Source organism: Nymphaea colorata, chromosome 2 (genome assembly GCF_008831285.2).
Source record: "Nymphaea colorata isolate Beijing-Zhang1983 chromosome 2, ASM883128v2, whole genome shotgun sequence".
NCBI classification, from domain to species: Eukaryota; Viridiplantae; Streptophyta; class Magnoliopsida; order Nymphaeales; family Nymphaeaceae; genus Nymphaea; species Nymphaea colorata.
In genome coordinates, this window is record NC_045139.1 from 7,683,159 (window position 1) to 7,699,049 (window position 15,891).

Sequence of the window (15,891 nt, forward strand, 5' to 3'; positions counted from 1 at the left end):
CTATTTTTGACGGGGCGACAAGTTTCCATTATGTTATAAAAAGAAAATAGTACAGACACATGCATCAATTATTGCCCATTAGCTCTACTCTAGAATTTGACTCCGGCGGAGACAAGGCAAAGCACGACGCTGTCGGCAGGAGATGATGTCGATGCATGTGCGCTTCCTTCACATCATTTCTTCTTAACCCGCTGTTACCAATCATCAATCACCACATTCGGTCGACGAGACCCTCTTCCTCTTCTTGTTTCCATGTATTTACATCTCAAGTTGAAAAAACAGCCTAACGGCGGGCATAGCATAGCTGGTTCGCCAAACCTGGTGTGCCGACAAAGTGTCATCTCTTGAGAGGTTTGCGGACAAAGTGTCATTAATTTGGTTCCTGTAAATCCTTATCATCCTTATCAGTCGGATTACAGTGAAGATGCAAGACAATCAAATTAAAAGGTATATCATAAAACCACGCAAGTTTACAAGACCGTCTTCTTGTTTCATTGATTTACGTCTCATGATCAAACTGTCTAAGGGCATAGTATAGCTGGTTTGTCTAAAACGTAGTGTGCGGACAAGATCTCATCTCTTGAGAGGTTTGCCGATCAATTTGATTCCTGTAAGTACTGATCATTCCGATTATGGTGAAGATGCAAGACATTCAAATTAAAGGACATGTCATAAAGCCACAGAGGTTTCCAAACAGCCTTGAACCAAGAAAAAGGTGATCAAACACCGTGTGATTTCGAGCATAAGTGCGATCCATCGTCTCAAGAAAAGGAGTTGGGGGGATCTCTGTAATTTGTCGGCAGGCCTTTCTGTAGAGCTTCGTGTCATTGACAAGGAAAGCCACCAAGCTTCTTCGGATCCAGTGGTCCTGTTTTATACATCCCAGCTAAGCTGTCTTTTTGGTGTTCAATCTTTGGAATCTTTCGCTGCGAATTGAAAGGCGGTAAAAGCAAAAACAACCCTTCGAGCAGTTCAGTCAAAGATTTTACATATATGTGTCACTGCAATTGCTTAGACTCTACTACATTTTTCGGCCGAACAACTTGCAGCTTCAAGCGGTACGTTGAGTTGCAGCCTTGAGATTTGAACTTTAGCTTTAGCTTCAACTTGCATCAACCACTAGTAATAAATGGATGCATGTCTCATCATATAAATTATAAGGTACAAACTATAGTCATAATTTTTTTATTTTTGCGTTTTAAGCTTTAATATTTTTTGGGTATGATACGGTGAGCATGAAAAAAATGGAAGAAGTACAGTATTTTTTAAAAAAAAGTTAAGTAGATAAGCAACAAATGAAAATTAGAAAATGAAAACAAGCAAAAAACATGAAAAATGCCTTAAATGAAAAAAAAGGAAAAAAAAATGTGTTTTTTTCGTTTAAAAGTTGACATTTTTAATACACTTTCCAAGTAAAAGAGTTCTCAACCTTGTTAATTTGTTGAAAATTTCAGTTAATTCTAGCTCGGTCTAAAGAAGACATGGCAAAGGGAATAGAGGGGTGTACCGGTTTCTTTTTCGAGTGATGAATTGTTAACATCTCGCTCACCTTGATAAAAACTCACTGTGCTCTACACATCGTTGAGAGCATCTCAGTATATACCATTGCCCCGACATGGCAGGGTTTTAGAAGTGACTTCTAAGGCAGGGTTTGAACTTGATAGAAGTGACTTCTAAGGCAGGGTTAGACGAAGGCTCCATAAGTGCAGAAAAGTTACTTTCTCTTACGCTGGCAGAATATGTCTGGTAAAACACAACCTACTGCAGATTGTCTCATACTGGGCTGGGCTCGTGCATTCAAACTTCTAACTGGTACCATCCATAAACAAACACCTCAGACCTTCTGGCCTTTGGATGCTTAAAACAACACCCTCTAGCTCTTCTTCTTGAAAGGTAATCATATGGAGCTGGGGCGAAGTGGCCCACAGGATTCAGTGGAAGCTAGAAAATGGTGGAAGGATCCGTTTTTGGCTGGATGCTTAGGGATGGAGTGTCCTTCATACTCTGCTCCCTAGTGGCTACGGTGGTTGCCTTTCTGACCAGTCGCTAAGTTTCAATCTGCTCAACACCATTGCACCTGTCCGGCAGCTTGGAAACTTGGAGTCGGCCCCTTGGTTTCGGCAATTTTTCAGCTAAGTCACATGGGTAGAGACACAAACATGACAAGTTTAAAACATGTGGGTATAGGTATATATATATATATATATCAAAATAAAAGCAACATTTAAATAAACAAATGATTTTAAATAAAAACATTACATGTTAATGAATAGTAACTTTAAAAACATAATGAAAACTAAACTACAGAAAATTAAATAATGTAAAATTAAATAGTTTTGATTTGTTTCGATCTAAAAAGTACCTAAGTGTGTCCACGTACGCACTTTTAATATGGAAACGTCGACATGGATACATGAACCTTAACCTTATTGAACTATTCAAGTTCTCCCCAACCAAAGACTAAAGACTAACACTTGGGTCCTTGCTGTTGCTACCTCGCTCTCCAGCCTTCAGATGTATAACAAAAATTAGAGAGGAGGAAGACTCAGCCATTTGGCGTAGTTACATATGGGCACTCAAAAGCACCTTCCAGCTCCACATGGCGACTTGCAAGAACAGGATCCAAACTATGGATAAATGAAAGATGTGTTTGGAATCACCTCTGTCAACATGTTCCTTCTCTGCAAAAATGAGGAGGAAACGAATCCTCATTTGTTCACCACATGCGCCTACTCTGAACCCATTTGGAAGTGGTTTCCAAGAAGATTCGAACAATGCACTCCTTTATGCCCCCAAATGACCTTCAATTGGCAACAATTTGTCAATCTTTGCTGCCAACGATTATTGGAGGCATATGGAATAGACATGATAGACACTCTCCTCCCATCCCCAACCCTGTAAGTTCATCTGGAAAGACCTTAGATGTGTGTGTGAGAGAGAACATCTCTCAATTTCAAGTACACCCATGATATGGGCATTTGGTTTTCTAGGGCGGAGCCAAGGGGGCAGCATGGGTCTTAGTTCCACCTCAAAAGTTTTTTTTTTAAATTTATATGTAAATTTTAAAAAATTTTACTTGTTTTATATAAAAATTTTGAAAAATAATATTTCGGTTCTTGTCAAAATTTAAAAACTTTAACTTGACCCCTCTTATAAAAAATTTCTGGCTTCCCAAGTTGTATCGTTTAGACCTAGTCCGATAGAAGCAACTTCCATATTACCACACTGGGTAGCAGGAGGAATCATAACCTTGGCCCTCTCAAGCCACCATGCTACTTCCCTAGCTGCCATAATCCACTCTCTAGATGATATTATATTTTCAAGATTCCATTGCCAAGGAAAAAATGACTCTCTCTATCGGTCCTCCCATGTGGATCAAAAGATGCCTGACTCAGCCTTCAAATGCGGCACAAGCATCGTCTCTTTTTGTTCTGCTGCATAAGTCGGATTACTTTCTCCTTGGTCACTGATTAGTTTCTGTTACACACTTGTACCCCTCTTGTGAGGGGCGCTTTAGTCATTTGGACACCCAAACACTTTCTTAGTGTTCGGGCGGAGCATTCATTGAAGTCATCCAAGGCATGAAGCTCGAAGAAGTTTGAGAGAACAGCGCCATAACGACATAGACACTTTCCCAACACTAAGGATATATATATATATATATATGCCAAAAAGAACAAGTGTCTTATAGTAGAGGCGAAGTCAGTATTTTCTTTAGGAACGAGCCGACAATCCAACCTCTGGATTTTGGTAGGGCCAAATTAAATTCAAATCCAAAAAATACATGACGCAATTAAAAAAAAATTATTTTTTTCATTGGCCAGGATAAAGCCATGGCCTACGTAGGCCCTCCACTCCCTCTCGCCCCTGCCTTATAGAGTGTGCCACAATCAGCCAGTCAAAGGCGCTTGAACCCAGTGAGTGTTCTAAGCCAATTCCTTACTCACACATTTTAGTTGAATGGTATATCATAAGTTCATTCACGTTTCGAAACAATCTTGCAACCCAAAAATAAAAGAAATGGGGGAGGGCTTCAACGCTTCTTCGGATAGCTTCCGTTCACTCACTCACCAAGTAACATTACTGTCTCTAAACTTAAAGTTATAGTTTTGGTTTTTGGCATGTAAACCTCTTGGCCGGGTTCTATCATCTCAAAGAATTCAGTTAACAATTATAAACAGTTAAAAGAGACTTGGATTGATCTTGGCTTTGACGTAGACCCGCTTGAAACTTTGTTGTGCCGAATCGGATTCTGACCTAACTTTTAATGTACTTCGTAGCAAATTTTCTTGGGTCCTTGGTTTGACCCCCCATGCAAACATGAACACATTTTTCAAGCGTGAGATTTGATCAATTTTCTCATGTTCTGGTTGAAAAATGTGGCCTTCCCTTAGCACATTCACCGGCGTGGGTCTTCCACAACATGCTTGTTTTTTCATTTGACGTTGGAAGCCATTGCCATTATTTTTATTGAAGTTAGTACCAATCTAAAAATGTCCGCATTCTTTGATGCTGCCACAGAACAAAAAAAAAAAGAAATCTATTGAGTACTAATAAATACATAGTTAACGTCATGATTTAGTTTGGCCCTACTCGGATAAATTTATTAGACCGGTTGACCCGGTTAAATGACCGTTATGCCCACCCCTGAAAAAATTTCTGACCCCGCCCTATTCACAAATAACATTTGGGAGTTTTAAATGGCCAAATTTTATCTGGGGTATATATGGCGAGCTTGAAAAAATACGAAAAAAATATGGTGAATTTTTAAAAGTTTAAAAAATTAAAAATAAGAAAAAATAAAATAAGTGAGAAAATAATAACTCAAACATCAAAAGATAATTTGATTTGCAACAAATAAAAATAGAAAATGAAAAAAAATGTTTGGCATTTAAAAAGTGAAAAAAAAAGTGTTAAAACATGTTTTTTTCGTTTTAATGTTTTATTTACCAAATTATATTTTTTAAGTTTTAAACGGCATTTAATTTTCTCATTTTTTTAAAAAAAATAACACGTTTTTTTGTTATATGTTAACAACCAAGCCCACTAGGTCCATGAATCTTAGGGGCTGCCCCATAAAACTGAACCCAGGTCCACCTAAACCCAATTACCAAATTAAAGTTTGAGAGTGGCTTTGTGGGGGCAGAGACCCCAAGTATCTCCATCCCTGCTTTGATATTTTATGGGACAATTGAAAAAAGGCCGGACCCAATTTTCAGGCTGAAAATTTGGAACTATTGGCTTTGTAAAATGGTAACATATTTCAGGAACTTTTTCTCCCCGTTTGATTAGAGGAATAAGTTCTTCTTCAGTCGTACATGCCAGAAAAAGTTTCGGGGTATATGTCAAGAGGTCGGACTTTCTGTGCAATTATGATCTTGAATCCAGACTCAACTAATGGAAACCATATTGGATTGATGTATTGAATAGGGGCTTGTGTATATGCAGTTCTCTAACTAGCTAATTGAAATCTGTGTTCAGATCCATATTAAGTCCTAATCCAAATAGATAGAAACCATGTAATTGCATGTAAACTTGGACTTGATGCTGGTCAGACTCAGTTTTCGACAATGCCTAGATCCAACCCGAACCCGAACGTCCTTGCATCCCTGCTCATATATGATATAGGCACTCTTATATGTAGGATTCGCCTTAGAAATGCACTTACATGTGGGAGAAAAAAAGTTATTAGGCTTATAATTTCTGTGTATTAATTTTTCGGGATATAAAGAAACTCATCACCAGTCAAAGCGACTTATGGTACGCTTGCATATCTTATCAGGTTTTAATACCCAGATACCTCATTAATTTGAAGGAGAAGTCCAAGAGAAGGTACGCTTGTACCATATGAATATTATGCATACATAGGACCAAATAAAAAGATTAATTAATGCAAGCTGGCACCCAAAATTTTCATTTTAAATATTTGGGCATCTGGCTTTTCAATCCAGCAGGTAAGCTTAGATTAGCTAGAGCTTTGAACTGTCAGATTAATACATTTTTATGACATTATTATATATATATAAATATATTATAGAAAATAAATTAGTAGGTACATGACCCTTAAATGCATGAACTGTAAAGAATTATCTTGGTCGTCCATTTTTGTATATATATATATATATATATATATATATATATATATATATATATATATATATAATTATCAAGAAAAATGTTAATATGAGTCTGGAAATTCCAGAAAATGAAAAATATAAGGACATATGTTCACCGTGATGGGCGGACGTGAGGAGAGGGAGAAGTCAAGGGAGGGCGTGTGCCTGAGACTGAGCGTCTCCAAATTTACTCAACCGTTCAAACGAACTTTTGTTTCGTTTTCAAAAAAGTTGTTCTCCCCATCATTTCGTTACAATTTTCAATTTGCACAGTGCAAAAACATTTTTTTAGGAGAAAATGTCTCGATGTAGGCTATTTTACAAAGGAATACCTATACTTTTTGGATATTTTTATTTACATCCTACCTTTTGCAGGATTAACCCAAAGAGCATCCTTAAGGGGGCGTTTGGTTGGCAGGAAAAGCACTGTTCAACAGGAAAAAAAAATTCAAATTTTTGAAACTTTTCCATTTCATCAAACATGGAAAAAAAATTTGGACCGTTGGAGATGATTCTCGAAAAATATTTCCGGAAAAATTTCTCCAGCGAAAGGGGTGGAGAAATTTTTCCGGAAAAATTTTTGTGACCGTTGGAGGAGGAAATTTTTTCTCCCTCCTCCCTCCTTCTCTTCTTCCTCCTTCTTCCTCACCATTCCCATCAAACAAAGAATTTTTTTCCTAGAAAAAATTTTCTTCCAAAACAAACACAAACCGGTTTTGGAAAAATGGAAAAATTTTTCCGTTTCTTCAATTCCAGAATTTTTTTTCTGGAATTTTTTTTCCAGAAATTTTTTTCTGGCCATCAAACGGCCCCTAAGGGTTAAAGCTGACTGCAGTTAAATGGGTAATGGTGCCGAGAAAGGATGACTTTGCTTTTTCTCGTGTGCTCTTAGGTTGCCTGTCTAGCTTTGAGGGGTAGCATAACTAGTTTGAGGGGTAGCATAACTAGTCGGCCAAGCGTCATGCAAATGATGCATCAGGTGTTATTCATGTAGACTGCAACGATAGCATGCAGGACACCTGAGTTGAAAGATGTATTATAAAACTACTTAGGTCTCAAATCAGTCCTCAACCTTGAAGACAATAAACAAGAAAGTGGTTTTGCATTTAGAATACTATTTAATTTGCATGTCTAAAATCATAAGTATTAAAGCATAAATTAGGAGAATGGCAATTAACAATGGACAGTTTCCAAATTGAAACATGCATTTGAAAAAGGATGGCATAAATTATAATTCAAAAATAATTTTCTTTAAGATTTTTCAAAACAGTATGAGCAATGTTTGTTTCATCGTAAGGAGACATGCCATAACTAAAGCAGAGTGAACTATTTTTTCTGTAACCCCAACTATCATGATTCAAAAAAATTTAGCAAATGATTAAAGAGCACCAACGTATAAACAAGCAAACAGTTGATAATCACCAATACGTAAATCCCAAAAAAAATCGTAGTACTGTGTGGGCTACTGCCCACAGAAACCCACAGGTGGCTCCAAGTGGTACCCATTTCAGACGCATCTCTCTCGAGATTTTTGTGACTAAAAATAAACAGTGCAGAAATTTAAAAAACTTTCTGCGAGGCTAACAGGCCAGAGGTAAAATATTGACCTATTAACAGGCTTTTTGAAATATGCTAATTTACTTGTCCTTTTTACGAAAGATAGGTGCTTAAATATGAAAATCTGCCCACCACATTTAGCGGCAGGAAATCAACCCCCAGGACGGGAATCTCCCATGTTTACCACAAATCACGAACAAAGTTGGGCCCGCCTCTGTTTGGTTTAGCCGTCGAACCGGAACTTGTTCGTTCTCCTTTAAATGCTCGTCGTCCAAGACTGCAACTGCTACCAGCAGCCGACTCCCTTCCTGTCTTCTTCCCCTTCTCCTGATCTTAATGGCAAATCCAGCCTTCCTCCTCTTCTCCCTTGTGATCTCTCTCTTTCTGGTTAGCTGCATTTCCTCGAGAACTCCATCACAACGACGCGCTGATCAAATCGTCAAGGATGAGGAAAAGTAAGCTTCAAAACTACATTCATTGCAGTGAATTTGTTATTTGATACTTTAATTCAATGCCTTTCAATCAAAAGAAGGTGGTGGCGGAACTGTATTGAATGTCTTTCTCAAATGTATGTAGAATTTCAATTTGATGCTGTGTTGCTGTACTCTCTCTCCTTAATTCAATGCCTTGCATGCTCTGTAAATTTTAAGTGACTATGTTGTCATCTTATTGCAGTAAAAACTGAATCTATGTTCTACTGTTATATGTTACAAGAAATGGTAAAACATCATGAAGAGTGACGATTTTCAAGAAGAGATTGTCAGTGTGGTTTGAAAGGGTTAACTTGGGGACTTGTGAGTCTTTCCGATCGAGGTCATTGAGTGAAACTTCTCAGTCTGGTTGACACATGAATAAAATCGAGCGTCATAAGCAAAAAATAAAGATAAAATTTTGTATGTTAAACTAAGAAATTAGTCAAATTGCTTTGTTTACTTCATTTTGTATCAAGATTTTTCACATAAAATCTCTCTGTTTCTCTTTCCCTAGTATGTTCAGGAAGTTGGGATTTTACTGTCAATGGTAGCGGTTCTCTTTCAACGTTAATTGATTTTGAAATGCTGTCTTGGAAATTGATCAATGTTATTGGAAGATCCGTTCCCCTAGAACGAAGCTCTTCATTCTAACCGTAAACAGCAAGGAGGAGATTGATAGCTTGAATTTGAGATGCTTAGGACTTGTGAGCTGTGGATTCAAGTTTAGACCTCCTCCCCTTTGATCTTAAACCAAACTTTTTCTTAATGCAAAAGAAGTGAAATAAGGATCTTAGACCGTGGATTTTATCATGGATCTTTTGCCATATCAGTAAAAGCGTGATACGTCAGATCTACATCAGGTCATAAATTTCAACTATGAAGTAACCAATTACTTAAAGACAGAAATAAGTTGCTAAAATGCTGGTTCTGTTTTGTGGTTGTGTTTTGGAGCCAACGTTGAGAAGAATATGAGTGTGTGACATAATAATTAATATTGTGTTTGTAGACAACATCCTAATGAGGTAGGTGGCGAGCATTAAATATTCAGTAAATCATCCTCAGTCTTCATATCTCCTGTCGGGAGAAAATTTTACGAAAACCAACTCAACTGTTCAATTCAATTGGTCAGGTAGACAATCTTAAGTTGGAGTTTCCTTTTGATTAATACAAATCTACGTAGAGGTTCCAGAACATCTTATTGATATACCATCAAAGCATGCTGTTTTGTGTTAGGGTTCTGCACTTTACATAAAAGAAGCTGATAGTTAAATGAAAAAAAGTCAGACTTAAGCATTTTCCAGTTCAAATGCGGTATGGAGTACCCTAGCTCCATCTTCAACATGAAATTGCTGCAATAGAAGATGTTATTGATATACCATCAAAGCTTTGATAACCTTATTTTCTTGCGGAAAATCTTTGTTGAGTTCAAATGTGGTGTGCAGTTAGTTCACTAGCTCGATCTTCAACATGAACTTGCTGCAACACAAATCTTATTTTGGAGGAATTAGGGAAACTATGGTAGATCTCCATTTGAAGGCTGAGCCAAGGGGGAAGCCTGCATGGGCTCTCGCCCCACCTCGAAATCTTAAAAAAAAAATTAACATGTAAATTTCAAAAAATTTTACTTGTCATATATATAAAAATTGATATTTCGGTCTGTGTCAAAACTTAGAAACTTTAAATTCAGCCTGCCTGATTGAAAATTTTTGGCTCTGCCCAGTCCAACTACGTCTTTAACCAACAATTTTACTTTGTTTTTGGCTTGGTGCACCTTAGGATCGTCAATGGCTCAAGGAGGGGGCTGCAGTACCTTTCATGCCGGACCGGCAACCCGATCGACGATTGCTGGCGGTGCGACCCGAATTGGGCATCAAACCGGCAGCGGCTCGCCGACTGCGCGATCGGGTTCGGCAAGAATGCAATTGGAGGAGGGAATGGAAGGATTTATATTGTGGACGACAATGGGGACGACGACCCAGTGAACCCCAAGCCCGGCACACTTAGGTATGGGGTGATCCAAACCGAGCCCTTGTGGATCATCTTTGCCCGGGACATGGTGATACAGCTCCAGCAGCAACTGGTCATGAACTCACACAAGACCATAGACGGCCGCGGTGCAAGCGTTCACATAGCCAATGGCCCATGCATCACCATCCATGATGTCAGCAACATCATCATACATGGCATCCACATCCATGATTGCAAGCCATCACCTCCAGGCACCATAAGGGACTCTCCTCAGCACGCTGGTCGCTGGATCGAATCGGACGGCGATGGCATCTCCATATTTGCATCTAGGGACATCTGGGTCGACCATTGCTCCCTCTCCAACTGCCATGATGGGCTCATTGATGCCATTCATGATTCCACGGACATCACCATTTCCAACAACTACATGACCCATCATGATAAGGTCATGCTCTTGGGCCATAGCGACGCTTACCTGCCGGATAAAGCCATGAGAGTTACTGTAGCCTTTAATCACTTTGGAGAGGGCCTTGTCCAAAGGATGCCTAGGTATGTCCCACAAACTCTTCATCTTCTTCTAAATATTTAGATGATGATATATAATATTTTATGATGATATATAATATTTCATCTGATATTTAATTCTTTTTGAGTGGGAGAGACTTACCACCCGTGAAAGAGCCGAAGCTTTTATCCAACACTTTATCTTCTTAGCACTGTTTTTGGTGTCTCGAGATGTCGTCCCCTCTGTACTTCAACTTGTACATCAGTGGTCATACTTTTACACTACATGAGGTTGACGCTATTAATACTCGACATGAATACTGACCACCTAACACCACATCTCAAGCTGTTGCACTAACCTAATAGGGGACCAACTTCTATGTAATTAGATGATGATATTTCCTTTCTTCCCTTTCTTTTGAAAATTTTCGCTTACTCATGCATATATCATTGAAAAAAAAAGTCTAATTATCATATACTTGTGAATGTCCACTGCTTTAATTTGCTTACATCTACCAAGTAAAGATGTCAAGGTGAAGCACTTTATTTTGGAGAATTTTAAGAGGTTAAATGCTTGCTCGGATTACACATTTTAAAACCAAGTTTTCACAAAATCCAGTTGTACGTAGAAACTTGATGTCTTAATTGGGTTTTTAAATAGAAGAACAGCTTATTTTTGCTTTGTGTAATTTAGTTTTTGTTTTGAATGATAATAACTTGTTTTCTGTGAGAATCTATTAAACTTGATAAATAAGAGGAAGAACAGGTTTTGAGTTTTCATTCTGAAAAAATTGGAGAGCAGCTTTTTCATTTGAAAATCTGTTTCCCTCGAACCAAGCCTATGAAAAATTCAGATTACAGCAGTGTTGCGAATGTCATATTCAGAAGCTCGTTTCTTAGATGAAAATTACCTCCTTTTATTTCAAAAGTTGACTAACTTTTGTTTTCTAATGCCTTGTATCAGGTGCAGACATGGATTTTTCCATATTGTGAACAATGACTACACTCACTGGGAAATGTACGCCATTGGTGGGAGTGCGGACCCTACGATCATCAGCCAGGGCAACAGATTTCTTGCACCCAATACTCGATTCGATAAAGAGGTGATCATCCTAGATTTTGCGTAATACATCAATTTCATACTGTGCTTAATTCTTGTGCATTGGTCGATAGCAAAATTTTATAATGCTACTTACATGCAGTACTCTTTTTTATTTTTATTATAAGCTTATGATCTACTGTTTCACAAATTATAATGGGTATTTCTCAAAATCTTTCATGAGAAAAAGGGTCAGCAAATCATCCAAAGGCTTAAGAGAAAAAAGGATCACATGATTTGGATCAGGTGATCCAGTTTCAGAATGGATTGAAAATCATCAGTCTAAACTTCTTCAACTCATAAATTCCAATCTACCATTCACCAACGCTTTTCTTAGAATACACAAGAGTGAAAAGTTCACATGTAAGTCTTATACATATATGGTTACATTTGCCAAACGAGGACATTAAATAATTCTGATGCATGAGTTGAATTTTCTTCTGAAGAGAGTGTGTTTGTGTGTGATAAACAATTCAAATTGCATTAGAACTTAATAGTAAGAAACCAAGGATTTTCAAGAGACATTGGATTCGAAGCATCTCAGTGAATCATTAAAAATTTTACAGAAAGAAACATATCTGTAATAAGCGACAAAGACGATCAGGGGCTAAGAGAACTCGAATTTCGAGGCGTGTTGTCCGCACGCTAGTGTTCCCTGGAGAGTGATGTGATGATCGTAAATGAAGTCAATGACGACAACTGGGTGGCAGGTAACGAAGCGGGAGAACGCACCTGAGAGCGAATGGACGCACTGGAACTGGGTCTCGGAGGGCGATCTCATGCTGAACGGAGCCTACTTCCTTCCGTCGGGCTCAGGCGCAGGGGCGGCTACCAGCTACGCGAGGGCTGACAGCCTCAGCGCCAGGCCGGCCTCCTTCGTCCCCTACGTCACCGCCTCCGCCGGAACCCTCACCTGCAGGAAGGGAAGCCAATGCTAGCGCGGCCGGAGCTCTACCGGCAATCACTCGCCAACTTCTGCTGGTGGTGGCAGAAAGGGCTAGCGCAACGAGTGAATGAGTTGCAACAGGAGTATCTCCTGTTCAAAGTTTTTTTCTCTTTTCCTTTTTGTCTTTTCCCCCTCAAAAAGTTTGTACTGAACTCTCCACCTCGATAGATTGCATGCTTCGGGGTAAATAGCTTAGAAGGCTGTGTAGGACGAGTTGATGTGATCCCACTGTGCTATGTTCCCTGTCTGTGGGGAGGCACTGTTCATCACATTGGGGTTAATTTACATGCTTTATTATCTCTCTTTTCATATATAATATATACATATATATATATGTATATATGTATGACAAGAAATATGTTCTTCTACTTAATTTTACAACAACATTACAAAGACGCACCCAACAATGGGTTAACAACAAATCAAATCAGCATCTAACTTTTGGGCATCTGCCTGTGTGCGGTGAAACCCGTCAATGCAAAGTGAAGAAAATGCATTCGGCAAGACGGGAAGCATGTCTGCCGATTCACCGGCAGGCAGAACAGAAATGTTTTCTTCACCTTCTACAGACACAACAAAACTCCATTTTAGTAGACTTGAAATCGAGTTTCCTAATTAATCTAGCAATAAAGAACTCAAATCATTCAAAAAGTTAATCTATTCTCTGCTAAAAAATCAACTGTCAATGACTCAATACATCAGTAGGTTGCTTTTTAGGGGCATTGCCTAACTGCTCGGGTTAGATTCTGTCAAAAAGAAGGTGTCTTGTTCGATTGTTGTAGGCATTGTTCCTCAAGTGTGGCATTCATTCAAGTTAATGATACACTGCTGCACATCGAAACAGCTCAAGAACCTAAAAACAGGAAAACATGGAAGCCTTCAAGAACCTAAGAACAGGAAAATACGGAAGCCTTCAGTTTTGGTTACATACGGTGAGATGAACCTTTCTCCTACCCAGAATGGATTTTAGCATGATTTTTGCTACATCTAACCACTAATCTCTGTTCAGTCACTGGAAAAGTGATTCACATGATTTCAAGAGCGTAGATCCACTAAGCAAAGTCAAATCGACGGTAAGAAGATCAGGTCGACGTTTGAGAAAATGCGGGCGAGATGCCTTTTTTCTCAACAAAATTCAAAATTTGATCCTCTTATTTCAATGAATCTACATCACATAAAGAACAATGGCAGTTTTTTGACTTTGCATACTGGGGTTTCACCACCCACTGGTGCGTCTGATTTGGCATAATAGAAAAGGGTTGAGATTTAAGGCTCGGCATGGGGTCGGGCCGTTGGTGGGTTCTAGGTATCCAGCCAAAACTCAGGCCCAGACCAAGAAAAAAAGGGCACCGAGCCCGCCCGATAATTTATCGAGCCAGCCCGGTTGACTCGACAAGCTCGGGTGAGTTCGATACTGTAATATTTATTTTATTAATATATATATATATATATATAATGCCCCAAAGACAAAAAAAAATTCGCTTTCGCCTCCTGACAAGCAGCTGTTGGCCCAACTAAGTGCACCAAACCCATTGAATTTGTAAAAAATGTGTCTGTAATTTCTTTCTTGTTGCCTTTCATTCTCTCTCTCTCTCTCTCTTTTTGATCTCTCTTCTTATCTCGAATAAAAATTTACGCTAAAGTTTTAGGCAAGTTAGGCCGGCAAATATAGGTCTGAATTTGAACATAATTGCATATATACAATTCAATTGAGATGAATCTGGTAGGGGCTAGCTGGTTTCGACTAGAACCTTGTTCGAGCTAGTAAATATGCCGCTCGTAGCCTGTTTGCTCCAATACATGCACTCGGACAATCTTTCATTTCATCTGTGATTCTAACCTAATCAATTCTGTTTCCGAACAAAAACTTAGGGGCAATATATATCTTCAAACTTTACAATTTCACATGTTTTTGGGTCACCAAAGATCTTAGATCTAGAGCTGATTTTAAAACCTCAGATCTGAGATCTGAGAGGTTTTAAAAACTTTTGTTTAATGCACTTCCTCAACCTTCTTTCTCTCCTCCTCTCACTACCTTCATGTGTGGATCATCTGAAATCGAAACTTGGCAACCAACAAAAGAATCTTGTTTTCTTGTAAGTTGTATAAGTTGTTTGTTATACCAGTACCAGACACGTATAAGTGCAAAACAAAACAGGTCCAGATCCATTTTTTATTCTCATTTTTTCATTTGAGTCCAGTCTTAGGAACTCGAATCCTGTTGATGGAATTGATACCATGAACTCGAACCCTCATTAGAATCCAAATAAATTCCTTTGATTTGAGATTCCTGAATTTCAGCATTCTCACAAATCTGAAATCTGAAGTTCTTAAATCTACATTTTGATAAACCTCAAATTTTCTCCGTAAATTCGACCTCAGATCTCATATCTGAGGCTATCAAGTGCAACATTAGTTTGTGTCTGTTTTACAACGGACCTAAAATCCACAGCAATCTAAAATTTAATATCTTAAATCCATAAATTTAATATCAGACCACCAACCACCTTAAATTCATGGTTTTTAACATGAATGAAGTCTATGTTATTGTTTAAACTGAAGATTTTTCAAATCACACATTTTTATCAAATAAAATGCAATCTATTTATTTATTGTTTGAACATTATAAACAAATGGCCACATGACAGCTTCACGTAAAAAATATATATATATATATATCCAGGCATCATGTCTTTTTCAGTAGATATGTCCTGTGTTTAAACGCTAGGTGAGTTTATGAACCCTACATCGACGCCAGCTGCTGTGCGGCAGATATGATGAGAATAGGCCTGCATATATACACAGCGTTTATTATTCCTTCAAGACTCCTAGGCATTGTACTGCCTTCTCTACCGTCACGTCTCATTATGTGGACGAAGAAAAGATAAATTGTCGCTTCTCCACATCACGTCACTCCTTTTATGTCTCCATGCATGAGATAGTTTGTCTGTTGTACATGTGGAGAAGGAAGCAGGCACGGCATTCCCCTGTTGACAAGGGACCTGTCCTCATCCCCCTTGCCCTTTTCATACTGAAGTAAGCGAATATAATTTGTGGGAGCAAACTAGACATCTATGGCTAGTTGGCTACGCCTCCTTAGTTTTTTACCCTTCTTTACTTGGTGGTTTTACTGCTACCAGAAGCATCTCACGGCAATTTTGTAGCTCCACACGCTCATTAATATTAAAACAGAAATAAGTGTAACTTGATTTGAAAAGCATAATAATC

At 38.5% G+C, this 15,891-nt stretch overlaps 1 protein-coding gene across 1 annotated transcript; it reads left to right on the forward strand.

The window, feature by feature from the left end:
* Nucleotides 1-7,950: 7,950 nt before the first annotated feature.
* LOC116248151 (pectate lyase-like) lies at nucleotides 7,951-12,962 on the forward strand. The gene is made up of 4 exons (XM_031620779.2): nucleotides 7,951-8,128; nucleotides 9,923-10,663; nucleotides 11,583-11,721; nucleotides 12,428-12,962. The coding sequence occupies exons 1-4, from the start codon at nucleotides 8,010-8,012 to the stop codon at nucleotides 12,653-12,655; spliced, it is 1,227 nt and encodes a 408-aa protein (XP_031476639.1). The 5' UTR covers nucleotides 7,951-8,009; the 3' UTR covers nucleotides 12,656-12,962.
* The last annotated feature ends 2,929 nt before the right edge of the window (nucleotides 12,963-15,891 follow it).

What these genes read in the sequence shown, in the direction of transcription:
- LOC116248151 (XM_031620779.2), top strand. Translation starts at nt 8,010, where the DNA reads ATGGCAAATCCAGCCTTCCTCCTCTTCTCCCTTGTGATCTCTCTCTTT. An exon ending in ATCGTCAAGGATGAGGAAAA is followed by an intron (nt 8,129 to 9,922) that starts GTAAGCTTCAAA and finishes GGTGCACCTTAG; the next exon opens with GATCGTCAATGGCTCAAGGA. An exon ending in CTTGTCCAAAGGATGCCTAG is followed by an intron (nt 10,664 to 11,582) that starts GTATGTCCCACA and finishes GCCTTGTATCAG; the next exon opens with GTGCAGACATGGATTTTTCC.